Below are 15,511 nucleotides of genomic sequence, written 5' to 3' on the forward strand. Positions count from 1 at the left end.
TTGTTATGTTAAAGTTTAAACAATTAATTAGTGGAAGTTTCTTTCCGAATTCATTTAATGCACGGTCGACACAAGTTAGATCCTCAGGCACCAGTAACAGAGAGCCTATAAATATGAACTGGAGAAGAGAAAACAAAATAGTAGAATGCAAGAAAAATAAGTGGAGAAGATCACTGATAGAAAAATCTAGTAAAAGATAACAGAAGAGAATTTTAGGAGCAGAAGTATGGGACTTGCGCACCCGAACATTCAGGACCAAAAAGGAAAAGGGAGCTAAAAGAAACAAATCTCAGCAGTAGAAAACAAAAAATAGCAGTACGAGAAAAGAAAATGACGTCAGAAAAGAATGAAACACTGAAGAGTCACAACATCCCATCTTTCTGTCCTTTTTCTCTTTTTCCCAATCTTTTAAGTTGGGTTGCTTTGCACCTAATTTACAACTTCTCAAAGTAGCATCATTTTACCATGAGAAGTGATACCTTCTTGCTCAATATTGCTAAAGACCCACTTGAGACGCAGCTTAACCAGAAACAAGGTGCAAGTACAGACTGGGTGCTTCATGTGTTGCGTAGGCAGCAGTTTAGTGGAGCATTAAAAGTTAAAACGTGTATCCTAATGTAAACTGGCTCAGTCTCTAAGAAAGCAGCACTAAAGTAATAAATATAGTTGGTAAAGCAATATACTAATTATAAGAGAACCGATTATGCATAAATATGCTAGTAAATAAAAGCATTATATATGGAAATTAGTCATCAATCTACTTACAACTTGAACATCTTTGGCTATAAATATGTGAACTAGTTTTTTGGGATTGATTGACATGATTCTTACTTCATAATATTCGATTTATTTGCAGTTTTCATAAATATTTTGATCCATTTAATATAATTTTTTTGTGTGCGCACACAAATTTTCTCTACTTGCCTCTTTCTTCGTTCAAGCCCGTGCTTCCATTGCTCTTAGCATTTCCAGTCTCAACTACCAGTAGTGTGTTCCCACATTTTTGCCTTTAACAATACTGCCATTGATTAACAATACTGCCGTTGACTTGCATCAAGCTGTTGCTTTGCTTTTTAATAAAAGCTGGTAATGACCCATGTCACATGGATAGACTTGTTTACAAGCACATATTAGGTGTGGATAATTGTGAACAATTGACAGAGGCATCAATAGTTTCTTGCAAATGTTGATGTATCTTGAAGAATTAGCACAAAGCACGCATGCCCATGTCGCACCAGTTTGACATGGATACATTAAGGCAATTGAAGCACCCATGTAACTAAAGCGCATAGACCATTACAAAAACAACCAAATTAATGCATTCATATGTTTTTATTAACTAGTTCAGACTGCATAAAGATGTCATTTAACATCGATATAAGAGATTCTCCTAACCTTAACTGCCACAGTGAATTCTCCAGGAATAACTTTGTGCAACTCTTGGCTATGAACAGCCACTGGTATTCTGTGGACAAGTAGCGCTGCCACCTAAACTCAAAAGAGTACATGACCATCTAATCAACCAGGAAACAAGGAAGGAAATGAAATATAATAAAAGGCTTTAGACATTACCTCTTCATGAACCAATGGTATGATATTATCAACTCCATTTTCAACCTTGGCAAGAACAAGTTTCATTGCGGCACTTGCATCATCTAGACAAATATGTGGAGAGCCCATCTTTCGAAGTTTAAACCTTAACACAGACTATTTGGAAAATATGGTAAATAAGCAACAATAGCATCAATCAAGCAGAGCTTGTGATAAATTGTTAAATACTTGTAAAAAGAACAATAGTTGGACAAAGAATAACAGCAAGAAAAACCAAGAAAAGTATTTGCTAATATAGGCAGGACAGCTATTTTACTAACACAAAAAGAAAGTTCTTTTTTGGTAAAGACAAAAAGAAAGGAACTCGTTAGAGTGTTCAGATACAAGCATTTGAATAAATGTCACTCACGAATTCCCAAATACAAATGGAATCCAAACTGAGGGTTGGTATGACCAACCTACTAACAGAGTGGACATATTTAGCATGAAAGATGTACCAAAACATTTTAAAAAATGCCTACCTTACACAAGTTACTCACAGAAGGTTTATAATAAGGCTCATCCTGATATTTGAAGGCATATGATGTGTCGATCACTCTTGCATGATCTATCTTCAAAGCTGTTAAGAGTGACATAACAGAGAAAAAAGCATGATATATTTCTCTAAAGGACAGGGAAAGAAAATAGAAAAGGGAGTAGAAATAACATAAAAACCTACGGCATTAAAAAAGAGACTTGTGATCATAAAATCAGGTCATCTCCAGTTACCAGTAGATGAGCACCAAAGATTTTGAATGTTAATATAAAAAGGACCCAACACTTATGAGTCAAGATGTAACTTACCACGAAGATCATTGTGTAAACTATGGCCAATCAAAATGGTTCCATGTGATAATAGCTTCTTCATGGACGTCTGGATCATAATACACAAACGTTCAGACGAATTGTAAATGGCTACAGGACAACCTAAATTGAACAACTTATACCTGTACATCAGCCAATGAACAAGAAACTCCATCTAAATCTCCAGCAGTTATTCCAGTAATTTCAGTTCGGTAATCTGCAATTGGTTTGCTGCGATTCACAAATTCATTGAGTTTAACCTGCAATTTCAGAACCTCAAAACAACTAATGGTGACATGAAAAAGAGAGTTGAACTACATCAGAGATAAAAAGGCAGGTGGCTCATTCTGCCATTTATTATTATTATTATTTTTTTATTTTATTATTATTATTATTTTAAGCTAAGTAGTGACTTAGACAATATAGAAAAATTGTTAGAAGAAAAATTCAGTGGATTGAAAATTAATCCTATCCATGATGAAGGAATTGCAAAGGACAAAAATAGTCCAACTGAGATAAACAAGCTCTCAGAAAAATTTTGCGAGGAAACCGGCCCAGAAAATGTTCTATTACCAAAGGCCTACTCCTCAAGATGTTCTGTTTGAAGAACAGGGATTATATGTCCCTAACAGTTTTAGAGGTGATGAAATCAATGAATGGAATGTAGATGGTCTAACTGATAGACAGATTTCTACAATGGTGCATAGAATGTTAATGTACTGCACAATATGTAAAGCTAAACCTGGAAACACTGATAAAGGTATTGCAGAAATGATTACTGTAGGCTTTACTGGTCAGCTTAAGGCCAGGGATCCCGGGCTAAAATCAACTTTATTTTGATTCATTTTAAACCTGTGGGAAAATCCATTTCGGATTCAGTTGGATCCAAATCAGAAACTGCATTAGCAATATTATCGCTATCGATTCTGATATTATTCATCCTAGAGCTTTCTCTAATTTGAGAAGTATAAGCTCTAGATGGAGAATTAACAATATAATCAACAGGGGATATGTAAGAGGATGTTGATCTTGTTAACCTCGATGAAGTTGTGATATGCAAATCACTAGCTCTATTTATTAGAGGTAGGGAATCAGAAAATCTGATTCTTACAGTACCATCAGCGGTTTGTTCTACCTCTGAGATCTCACTATCGAGAATACTTTGAGGAGGAGCTACATCCACAAGGATCCATTCTTTTGGAAAATTTATTTCATCCCATTTAAATTATTATTGTTGTTGTTACTGTTACTGTTATTATTATTGTTGTCGTTGTATCACAGAAAGGTATAAGTCCCAAAAGTACCTCTAAATTACGGTCCACAGCACAGATTCTGACTAAAGCTTCAGTACCATCTTGGCAAAGGACCATTTCACAATCAATTGCAACCATGGCCTTTGATTGATCGAAATAACTCCTTCTGGTGACTAACCAACCCTGTTCCCATGGATGTACGTAAGTTGTAAGAGAAGTTTAGTTTTACAATAGAACAGGCAATTATACAACGCAGAGATTCAAGTGCCACAGAATTAATCCAAGCAAGGACTATCACCAGTTCAGTAAACAAGCTAAACTAAAATGCACCTAAAGTTACCTGCAGAGGATCAAGATGAGCAAGTATAGAGGAGATCATGAAAAAAATCTCAAAACAAACTACTTTGTTTCAAAACAAATAAGCTGAACTTGGAACAGTATACCTCCTATAAAATGTCAGAGAAAATACTTCATTTAGGACTTTTTCTAGAAATTGAACTTCCAAAGTAGACGACAAAAGAAAACAAAAGGTAGTAACGAACCTCCTCGTGTGATGGAAATGAGTAATCTCTCGGATATTCAGGGTGCTCAAGAGTTAAATAAACCAGTCCCTGCGCAGCCAGAGAGTAAATTTATTAAGTATACCCAAGTGGTGAGGTACAGTGATCATACAGCTTCACAAGCAAATACCAACTAGCCTCTTGGAAAAAGAGTGGTCGAGGATCTAAATAGGAAAGATTATGACTTCTTTTTTTTTTTTGAATAGGAAAGAATGTGACTTTTTTGCTATACAATTTATCTGAATATCACTTTCATTTGTTTATTTTATTGTATTTCATTTGGACAGCAGTGGTGTTTGGGCTAGTTTGCACATTCGTCTATAATCCACCTAGCATCACGTCCTACCCATAAGTACAAGTTGATATGGTAATCCTATCCACCAAGGCTAGAACAAATGGCTTTACAGCAGTTTTTGTAGCTGGTATTGTAACTGGGATCTCTAGGTTGATCCAAATCTCAACTACTAAATCAAACAGTTAGAGATCTGTATTTGAAATTTAATTTCAAAACTCTACCAGAAAGTGAGATTAACGATATTTTTAACGAGTTATAACTAGAGACTCCAGTTAAATTCTAACAAAAAAAGTTATATGATAATGGTTAACTAGAAATGAATTAGCTACTTTCGACCAACTTAAGTAGATTTCCCAAGTATCTAAAAGGTAAACTTCCCTAATGTTGTAGTTGTGCAAAAGCCAAAACATATTGTTCACCTGCTCAGCCGATTCACTGTCTGGGAAACTTTTCTGGAGCTGTTCGACAGCATCTTGGTTGGAATGACATTGAAACACCTTATAAGTATACTGCACAAGAAAGTAACATTCTAGTATTCACATTAACAAAATCATTTTACGCTAATTAAACAAACAAAATCCAGAAGTCGATCTATAACCACCTTTAAGTCATTTTGGCTAAAAGTCTTTAAAAATGCCAGCAACACATCAATAGACCTCTTGGATGGGTCACTCAAGCTAACCCCAAACTTCTTGTCGTAGGATCTCAAAAAATCTTTCCACCTTCCTTTGCTTCCTTTCAGCCCCCGCTTTTGAGCCAACTTGACGAGCTCAGCAAGAACCTTTTATTAACATTCAAAATGATAAAGCATACTATCATTTCATCTGAAGCAAAGTGTTACAATACTAGCATGCATCTTGAATTTGCACACTTGGAGACCCTAATTACTACTGCCTCTGTTCAAAAATACTTGTCACAGTTCCCTTTTTGAGAGTGAAACGATCTGAACCTTGACCAACATTTTAAGCTATATCTTTTTATCATATTGATATGAGAAAAATTGCAGTTTATAGAACTTTCTGTATTTTGAAAAAACAAAATTTTACATTTAAAATATCAAATTAATCTAATCTAATTTAGGTTTAAAAGCAAGTCAAATTGACTCTCGAGTCTCGAGAAACAAAAAGTGACAACTATATTGGAACTGGAGGAGTACAATCTACTACACATGTATCTTCAGTTTGCACACTTGGAGAGTCTAATTACTATATAATTCCTGCAAAAATAAGAAATGCAAAACCAGCTCGAAAATATGGAGGGCAGAAGTCTTATAATAATTACTCAATTTTACAGATTATGGCTTCTTTCCTAGAAGTGAAAAAGGGCAGCCTGGTGCACTAAGCTCCCGCTATGCGAGGGAACTGGGGAATGGCCGGACCATAAGGGTCTACTGTACGCAGCCTTACCCAGCATTTCTGCAAGAGACTGTTTTCATGACTCGAACCCATGACCTCCCAATCACATGGCAACAACTTAACTGTTACACCAAGGCTCTCCTTGTTCTTTCATTCATAGAGTAAACAAACCATTTAACAAGTTCTTGGTATCTAACTCCTATACAAAAGTCGGCATACTGACAATCTACCATATAACTAAAAGAAAAAAAATCCCACTTAATTACCAAACAACAACATAACCAATGCAATTCCACAAAGTGAGGTCCTGAGAAGGGTAGAGTTTACACAGACCTTACCCCTACCTTGGAGGTAAAGAGGCTATTTCAATAGACCCTCGGCTCAAGAACAATGTATTACCAATCAAAAGAAACTGCCACTGTATTACTCCCTCCGTTCATTTTTACTTGTCACATTGTGCTTTATGAAAGTCAACTTGATTAAACTTCGACACCAAATTGAAATAGATTAATTTAATATTTTAAATTTTAAATTTGGATGTTCGGAAACTATACGAAAAATGCTATAAGTTGCAATCCTTCTTATATTAATATGATGAAAAAATATATCTCAAAATGTTGGTCAAAGTTCATGAAGTTTGACTCACGAGAAGCGTAAAGTTACAAGTAAAAATGGAGGGAATACTAAACAACAATATACCCAGTGTAATCTCACAAAGTAGGGCCTGGGTAGGATAGGGTGTATGCAAACTTTACCCCTACCTTGGAAGTAGAGAGGCTATTTCTATAGACCCTCGGCCCAAAGACATGTATTACCAACCAAAACAAATTGCCACTTTATTACCAAACAACAACATCCCCAGTGTAATCCCACAAAATGGGGTCTCGGTAGGTTAGAATGTATGTAAATCTTAACCCTATCTTAGAAGTAAAGAGTCTATTTCCAATAGACCCTTGACTCAATGACACTACATTACCAATCGAAAATTAAAAAATAGCCAATGTATTACCAAAAAACAACATACCCAGTGTAATTCCACAAAGTGGGGTCCTCGGGAGATAGGGTAGAGTGTATGTAAACATTATGCCTGCCTAGAAGGTATAAATATTGTTTCCACTAGATCCTCAGTTCAAAGGACATAGTATTACCGAACAACAACATATTCCGTGTAATCAAACAAAGTGGGGTCCTCGGGAGGTAAGGTAGAGTGTACGCAAACCTTACCATTACCTCAAAAGTAAAGAGATTGTTTCCATAGATACTCAAATCAAAGGATAATATATTACCAAACAACAACATACAGTGTAATCCCACAAGTGGGATCCTCATGAGGTAGGGTAGAGTGTACACATACCTTACCCTTACCTTGAAGCAGTGTTTTGAAAAGCGAGAGCCGAAAAAAAGCGACGAGGGCTCGCTTCACAGAAGCGAGAAGCGTGAAGCGAAGCGCACGCTTTTTTCCATTAAAGCATTATTTAGTACAAAATTTAAAAATATTAAACATACATAAATAAATAACCAACAACTCAATAAATAACATAATCTTTCCATACTCAAATTAAAAAGAGAATAGATAGTCATAACGAGTATTCAACCAAACTACTAAAATACTAAAAATATATACTGATAAATAAACAGAATTTAGATTACATATAACCAAAAAAAAAGTAAAAAGAAGAAAAACAAAGCTGGAAGTCAGATTACATACAACCCAAAAAAAAGTAAAAAGAAAAAAACAAAGTTGGAAATCAGATTACCTACAGCAAAAAAAAGTAAAACAGAACTGGAAAACAGAGAAGGAGAAGAGAAAAAAAACAGAGATGAAAAACAGTAATAGAGAAGAAGGAAAAAAACTAGAAAACCCTAACAGGAGGAGAAAAAGAGAAATAGAGAAGAAGAAGAGGAGGAGAAATAGAGAAGAAGAAGTCGCATATCTTCAGCTGTTGTTCCAGAAAAGTCGCAGCAATGCAGTCGTATAGTCACTTAAGAGTTTTAACTAAAATAAATTAAATAAAGCAATAAAACACCAAAAAAAAATTAAATATCCACTTAAGCGAGCTTTTCTGCGTATTTTTTGCTTCATCGCTTCTGGACCTAAAGCGTCAGCTTTTTTCTCGCCCCAACGCTTCAAGTGTAAAAAGCGACCCACTGTCGCTTCGCTTCGCTTCTCACTTAAAGCGAGCGCTTCAGCGCTTTTCACAACACTACCTCGAAGGTAAAGAGACTGTCTCCGATAGACCCTCGACTCAATAGACACTATATTACCCATCAAAAAGGGGGGGAAATTGTCAATGCATTACCAAACAACAACATACCAGTGTAATCCCACAAAGTGGGGTCCTTAGGAGGTAGGGTAGAATGTATGTAGACCTTACCCCTACCTCGAAGGTAAAGAGACTATTTTCGATAGACCCCCAGCTCAAAGACCATTGCATTACCAAACAACAATATAGCCAGTGTAATCCCATAAACTTGGACCCTCTAAAGGCAGGGTAGAGTGTATGCAGACCTTACCCCTATCTTAAAGGTAAAGAGATTGTTCCTGATAGACACTCAGCTCAAAGGACACTATATTACCAAACAATAATATACCAAGTGTAATCCAACAAAGTGGGGTCCTCGGGAGGTAGGGTAGAGTGTATGTAGACCTTACCCTTACCTCGAAGGTAAAGAGATTATTTTCGATAAATCCTCGGCTCAAAGGACACTCTATTACCAAACAACAACATACCAAATGTAATCCCATAAAGTGGGGTCCCTGAGAGGTAAGGTAGAGTGTACGCAGACCCTATCCCTACGACGAAGGTAAAGAGATCGTTTTCGATAGACACTCAACTCAAAGGATACTATATTACCAAACAGGAACATGGCCAGTGTAATCCCACGAAGTAGGGTCCTCAGAAGGTAGGGTAGAGTGTATGCAAACCGTACCCTTACCTTGAAGATTGTTTTCGATATATTCTCAGCTCAAAGGACACTATATTACATAACAACATACCTAATGAAATCACACAAAGTGGGGTCCTCGGGAGGTAGGCTAAAGTGTACACAAACCTTACCCTTACCTAGAAAGTAAAGAGACTATTTTGAATAGACCCTCAGCTCAAAGGACATTATATTACCAAACAACATACCAAGTGTAATCCCACAAAGTAAGATCCTCGCGAGGTAGGGTCGAGTGTACGCAAATCTTACCATTACTTCGAAGGTAAAGAGTTTGTCTCCGATAGACCCTCAACTCAAAGGCACTATATTACTGATCCAAAAGGGCACAAATTGCCAGTGTATTACCAAACAACAACATACTCAGTGTAATCCCACAAAATGGGGTCCTCGGGAGGTAGGGCAGAGTGTATATAGACCTTACCCCTACCTCGAAGGTAAAGAAACTATTTTTGATAGGCGCCCAGCTCAAAGGACACTGTATTACAAAACAACAACATACCAGTGAAATCTCACAAAATGGGGTCCTCGAGATGTAAGGTAGAGTGTACGCAGACTTTACCCTGACCTTAAAGGTAAAGAGGTTGTTTCCAATAGACACTCAGCTAAAAGGACACTATATTACCAAACAAAGACATACATACAGTAGTCCCACGAAGTGGGGTCCTCGGAAGGAAGGGTAGAGTGTACGGAGACCATACCCTTCCCTCGAAGGTAAAGAGACTGTTTCTAATAGTCCCTTAGCTCAAAGGACACTATTTTACCAAACAACAACATAGCAAGTGTAATCGAACAAAGTGGGGTCCTTGGAAGGTAGGGTAGAGTGTATGTTGACTTTACCCTTACCTAGAAGGTAAAGAGATTGCTTTCAATAGACCCTAAGCTCAAAGGAAACTATATAACAAAACAACAACATACCGAATGTAATCGCCCAAAGTGGGGTCCTTGGAAGGTAGGGTAGAGTGTATGCAGACCTTACCCTTACCTCGAAGGTAAAGAGATTGTTTCCAAAAGACCTTTAGCTCAAAGAACACTATATTACCAAACAACAACATACTCAGCGTAATCACACAAAATGGGGTCCTTGGAAGGTAGGGCAAAGTGTACGCAAACCTTACTCTTACCTCGAAGGTAAACACCATATTTTCGATAGACCCTCAATTCAAAGGACACTATATTACCAAACAACAACGTAGCCAGTGTAATCCTACAAAGTGGGGTCCTCGAAAGGTAGGGTAGAGTGCACGCAAACCTTACCCCTACCTTAAAGGTAAACAAATAGTTTCAGATAGACACTCAACTCAAAGGATACTATATTACCAAGCAACAACTTATATAGTGTAATTCCACAAAGTGGGGTCCTCGAGAGGTAGGGTAGAGTGTACGCACGTTGTTTTCAATAGACCCTCAGCTCAAAGGACACTATATTACCATGTAATCGCACAAAGTGGGGTCCTTAGAAAGTATGGTAGAGTGTACGCACGCCTTACCCTTAACTTGAAGGTAAAGAAACTGTTTCCGATAAGACCCTCGGCTCAAAGAACACTATATTACCAAATAACAACTTACCCAGTGTAATCCCACAAAGTGGAGTTCTTGGAAGGTAGCGTATAATGTACGAAAACCTTACGCGTACCTCAAAGGTAAAGAGACTGATTTCGACAGACCATCAGCTCAACAGACACTATATTACCAAACAACAACATACCTAGTATAATACCATAAAGTGGGGTCCTCGCGAGGTAGGATAGAGTGTACGCAGACCTTACCATTACCTCGAAGGTAAAGAGACAGTTTACGATATAGACCCTCAGCTCAAAGAACACTATATTACCATTCCAAAAAGAGGACAAATTGCCAGTGTATTACCAAACAACAGCATGCCCAGTGTAATCCCACAAAGTAAGGTCATCGGGAGGTAGGTAACGTATATGCAGACCTTATCCATACCTCCAAGGTAAAGAGACTGTTTCCGATAGACCCTCAGCTCAAAGGACATTGTATAACCAAACAACAACATACCTAGTATAATCACACAAAGTGGAGTCCTTGGAAGGTAGGGTAGAGTGTACGCGGACCTACCCTTACCTCGAAGGTAACAAGACTATTTCCAATAGACCCTCAGCTCAAAGAACACTATGTTACCAAACAACGACATACCCAGTGTAATCGCACAAAAGGTGGTATTGGAAAGTAGGGTAGTTTGTATGCAGACCTTACCCTTACCTCGAAGGTAAAGACACTGTTTCCAATAGACCTACAACTCAAAGGACACTATATTATCATATTATCAAACAACAATATATCTAATGTAATCGCACAAAGTGGGGTCCTCAGGAGGTAGGGGTAGAGTACACACAGACCTTACCCTTACCACAAAGGTAAAGAGACTGTTTCCCATAGACCCTCAGCTCAAAAGACACTATATTACCAAACAACAACAAACCTAGTGTAATCGCACAAAGTGGGGTCCTTGGAGGAAAGGTTAGAGTGTACGCAGACCTTATGCTTACCTCAAAGCTAAAGAGACTGATTTCAATAGACCTTCAACTCAAGGGACGCTATATTACCAAACAACATACCCAATATAATCCCATATAGCGGAGTCCTCGTGAGGTACGATAGAGTGTACGCAGACCTTACCCTTACCTCAAAGGTAAAGAGACGGTCTCTGATAGACACTATATTACCAATCCAAAAGGGCGATAAATGGCCAGTGTATTAGCAAATAACAACATACCCAATGTAATCCCACAAAGTGGGGTCCTCAAAAGGTAAGGTAGAGCAAATGTTGACCCTATCCTTACCTCGAAAGTAAAGACACTATATCTGATAGACCCTCAGCTCAAAGGACATAGTATTACCAAACAACAACATACCCAGTGCAATCCCACACAATGGGGTCCTTGGGAGGTAGGGTAGATATACGCGGACCTTATCCCTCCCTTAAAGGTAAAGAGATTGCTTCTGATAGACACTTAGCTCAAAGGATACTATATTACCAAACAATAACATACCTAGCGTAAACCTACAAAGTGGGGTCCTCGGGAGGTAGGGTGTAGTACATGTAGACCTTACTCCTAGTTCGAAGGTAAAGAGACTGTTTCTGATAAACCCTCAGCTCAAACGACACTATTACCAAACAACAACATACCCAGTGTAATCCCACAAAGTGGAGTCCTCGGGAGGTAGGGTATAGTGCACGAAAACCTTACTCTACTCCGAAGGTAAAGAGATTGTTTTCGATGAACCTTCAGCTCAAAAGACACTATATTACAAAACAACAACATACCTAGTGTAATCCCACAAAGTGGGGTCCTTGGAAGGTAGGGTAGAGTGTATGCAGACCTTAATCGTACCTCGAAGGTAAAGACACTATTTCAAATAGACCCCCAACTCAAAGGACACTATAGTACCAAACAACAACGTAGACAATGTAATCCCACAAAGTGGGATCCTCGGGAGGTAGGGTAGAGTGTACGCAGACCTTACCATTACCTTAAAGGTAAAAAGATTATTTCCGATAGATACTCAGCTCAAAGAATAATATATTACCAAACAACAACTTACGTAGTCTAATCCAACAAAGTGGGGTCCTCGGGAGGTAGGGTAGAGTGTATGCAGACCTCACCCTTACCTCAAAGATAAAGAGACTGTTTTCAATAGATTCTCAGTTCAAAGGACACTATATTACCATGTAATCGCACAAAGTAGGGTTCTTGGAAAGTAGGGTAGCGTAGACCTTACCCTTACCTTGAATGTAAAGAGACTATTTTCGAAAAACCCTCAACTCAAAGGACACTATATTACTAAATAACAATATATCCAGTGTAATTCCACAAAGTAGGGTCCTCACGAGGTAGGATAGAGTGTACGCAAACCTTACACTTACCTCAAAGGTAAAAAGATTGTATCTGATAGACCCTCAACTCAAAGAACACTATATTAACAGTCCAAAAAGTGGACAAACTGCCAGTGTATTACCAAACAACAACATACCCAGCGTAATACCACAAAGTGGGGTCTTCAAAAAGTAAGGTAGAGTATATGCAGACCTTACCCCTACCTCGAAGGTAAAAAGACTGTTTCCGATAGACCTTTAGCTCAATGGAAACTGTATTACCAAACAACAACATACCCAGTATAATCGCACAAACTAGGTTCCTTGGAAGGTAGGGTAGAGTGTACGCAGACCTTACCCTTACCTCAAAAGTAAAAAGAATGTTTCCAATAGACCCTCAGCTCAAAGGACACTATATTACCAAACAACAACATACCTAGTGTAATCGCACAAAGTGGGGTCATTTGAAGGTAAGGTAGTTTGTACGCAGACCTTACCCTTACCTCAAGGTTAAGACACTGTTTCCAATAGACATTCAACTCAAAGGACACTATATTACCAAACAACAACATATCTAGTGTAATCGCACAAAGTAGGGTCCTTGAAAGGTAGGGTAGAGTGTCTGTAGACCTCACCCTTACCTCGAATGTAAAGAGATTATTTCCGATAGACCCTTACCTCAAAGGACATTATATTACCAAATAACAACACTCCCAGTGTAATCCCACAAACTGGAGTCTTCGAGAGGTAGGGTGGAGTGTACGAAGACCTTACACTTCCCTCAAAGGTAAAGAGACTGTTTTTGATAGACCCTCAGCTCAAAGGACACTGTATTACCAAAAAACAACATACCCAGTGCAATCTCACAAAATGGGGTCCTCGGGAGGTAAGTGTAAACGGATCTTGCCCCTACCATAAAGGTAAAGAGATTGTTTCCGATAGACACAGAGCTTAAAGGACACTATATTACCAAACAATAATATACTCAGTATAATCCCATAAAGTGGGGTCCTCGGGAGGTAGGGTGGAGTGTATGTTGACCTTACCCTTACCTCAAAGGTAAAGAAACTGTTTCCCATAGACCCTCAACTCAAAGGACACTATATTACCAAATAACAACATACCCAATGTAATACCACAAAGTGGGGTCCTCGGGAGGTAGGATAGAGTGTATGTAGACCTTACCCCTACCTCGAAGGTAAAGCGACTATTTTCAACAGACCCTCAGCTCAAAGGACATTGTATTACCAAATGACAACATACCCGGTGTAATCCCACAAAGTGAGATCCTCGGGAAGTAGGATAGTGTATGCGGACCTTACTCCTGCCTTAAAGGTAAATAGATCGTTTTTGATAGACACTCGGTTCAAAGGTCATCATTATATTACCAAATAACAACATTCCCAGTGTAATTCCACAAAGTGGGGTCCTCGGGAGGTAGGGTACAGTGCATGCAGACCTTACTCCTACTTCAAAGGTAATGACACTGTCGGGTAAACCCTCAGCTCAAAGGGCACTATATTACCAAACAACAACATTCTCAGTATAATCCCGCAAAGTGGGGTCCTCAAGAGGTAAGATAGAGTGTACCCGGACCTTGCTCTCTAATATTTTTTTTTTCCACATGCATTTGGTGTTATAAGTCCCCTTTATTGCTGAATCTTCACATAATATGGTTCATGTATTATTTTAAGTACAAGATAGGTTCTGTTTGAATTGGCTAATTTTCGGAGGTTGTTTGGTTGGAAACAAGCTATTTCATGAATAACTGATTTCAAAGTTAGTTATTTTGAGATTAGTATTCTATCATGTATATAAGATAACTTATCCCATCACTAAGGTTTAAATGATGGACTAATTAATACCTCCAAACAAAAATAGAATAAATAATCTTGTATTTCATCTGAAACTATTATATCTTATACCTCACACCAAGAGACTCCTAAATGTCATTTACAGTAAAATACTTTTTAAACACTTTTATAGTATTTGTAAAGATTAAAAAAAAAAAAACTGGTCTTTTTTATTTTTATGTCAAAAGGACGAAATAAAATCAAAACCTGTAAGTCCGTCCAAACAGACTTGAGTACATACGTTTTTGTGTTTAATATGTTTTTATGCTTTCAACTAATCATAAACTATTTAGAAGGAAATATTGAATTATCATATAAATTCAATGTGATTTACTCATTGCACACCTAAATCATTTATAATAGTATTTTCAAGTTTACGTATTTCAAATCGTTAAACTGTCGCATAGTCTTGTATGATAGGTTATACGTATAATTTAAGTTGTGTATTTCTTCTTTCTTCTTCTTCACATACAAATACAATGAATAATATTTTACCTTAAAATTTAAACTTTTACCCTATTAAGATTACTTACGGGAAAAAGTATGTGGGTGACTTAGCCAAAAGTCCTAACGAATTGCTAGAAGTTCTGATTGATGAACGCACGCTTTGTCTTACTACAAGTCTTAGTGGATCGTCAAGCCTTGAGTACAAATTGTATCGTATAATAAACTAATTGTCCAAAGGCATATTGAATCGCTAGAAAATCTATTAGCGTAAGAGTTGTCTGTGGATGGAACGGGTTACCTATCGTGTTTCGGTGAAAGTAGTAAAGATAGTAAGTAGAGAACACAATCGTTTTTACGGGCTCACAGGGTGTAAAAAATTACGACCTGTACCTCTACAGGATTTAACCCCAACTTCACTAAACAACAATGAGCTTCAACAACAACTGATTACAACTCTGTAACCTAGGAATTATAAACTCTAATTCCTAAGTACACACCACCTAAGGTATGTGTTCCCAAAGTCTCTGAGTTTTTCCCAACTCGAAGACTAGCTCCTAGTTCAGTTTATAA

General features: G+C 37.7%; 1 protein-coding gene across 5 annotated transcripts in view; it reads right to left on the reverse strand.

Annotated features, from left to right (window-relative positions):
- Nucleotides 1-15,511, reverse strand: part of LOC107843545 (small RNA degrading nuclease 3) — a 28,578-nt gene that overhangs the window by 2,867 nt on the left and 10,200 nt on the right. For 4 of the 5 annotated variants that reach the window (XR_007045396.1, XR_007045394.1, XR_007045395.1 and 1 more), the window contains exons 1-8: nucleotides 4,190-4,250; nucleotides 3,988-4,093; nucleotides 3,699-3,830; nucleotides 2,538-2,654; nucleotides 2,395-2,464; nucleotides 2,073-2,170; nucleotides 1,573-1,707; nucleotides 1,396-1,488 (exon numbers count right to left, since the gene is read on the reverse strand). Coding sequence is in view for 2 of the 5 variants with exons in the window: in XM_047397202.1 (XP_047253158.1) it covers nucleotides 1,396-1,488; nucleotides 1,573-1,707; nucleotides 2,073-2,170; nucleotides 2,395-2,464; nucleotides 2,538-2,654; nucleotides 3,699-3,830; nucleotides 3,988-4,026 (684 nt within the window). In the remaining 3 variants the exon portion in view is untranslated. Of the gene's footprint in view, nucleotides 1-1,395; nucleotides 1,489-1,572; nucleotides 1,708-2,072; nucleotides 2,171-2,394; nucleotides 2,465-2,537; nucleotides 2,655-3,698; nucleotides 3,831-3,987; nucleotides 4,094-4,189; nucleotides 4,259-4,921; nucleotides 5,012-5,103; nucleotides 5,284-15,511 lie in introns of those variants that run through there. The other variant, XM_047397203.1, reaches the window with a different exon arrangement.

This window comes from Capsicum annuum, chromosome 10 (assembly GCF_002878395.1).
Source record: "Capsicum annuum cultivar UCD-10X-F1 chromosome 10, UCD10Xv1.1, whole genome shotgun sequence".
Taxonomy (NCBI): Eukaryota; Viridiplantae; Streptophyta; class Magnoliopsida; order Solanales; family Solanaceae; genus Capsicum; species Capsicum annuum.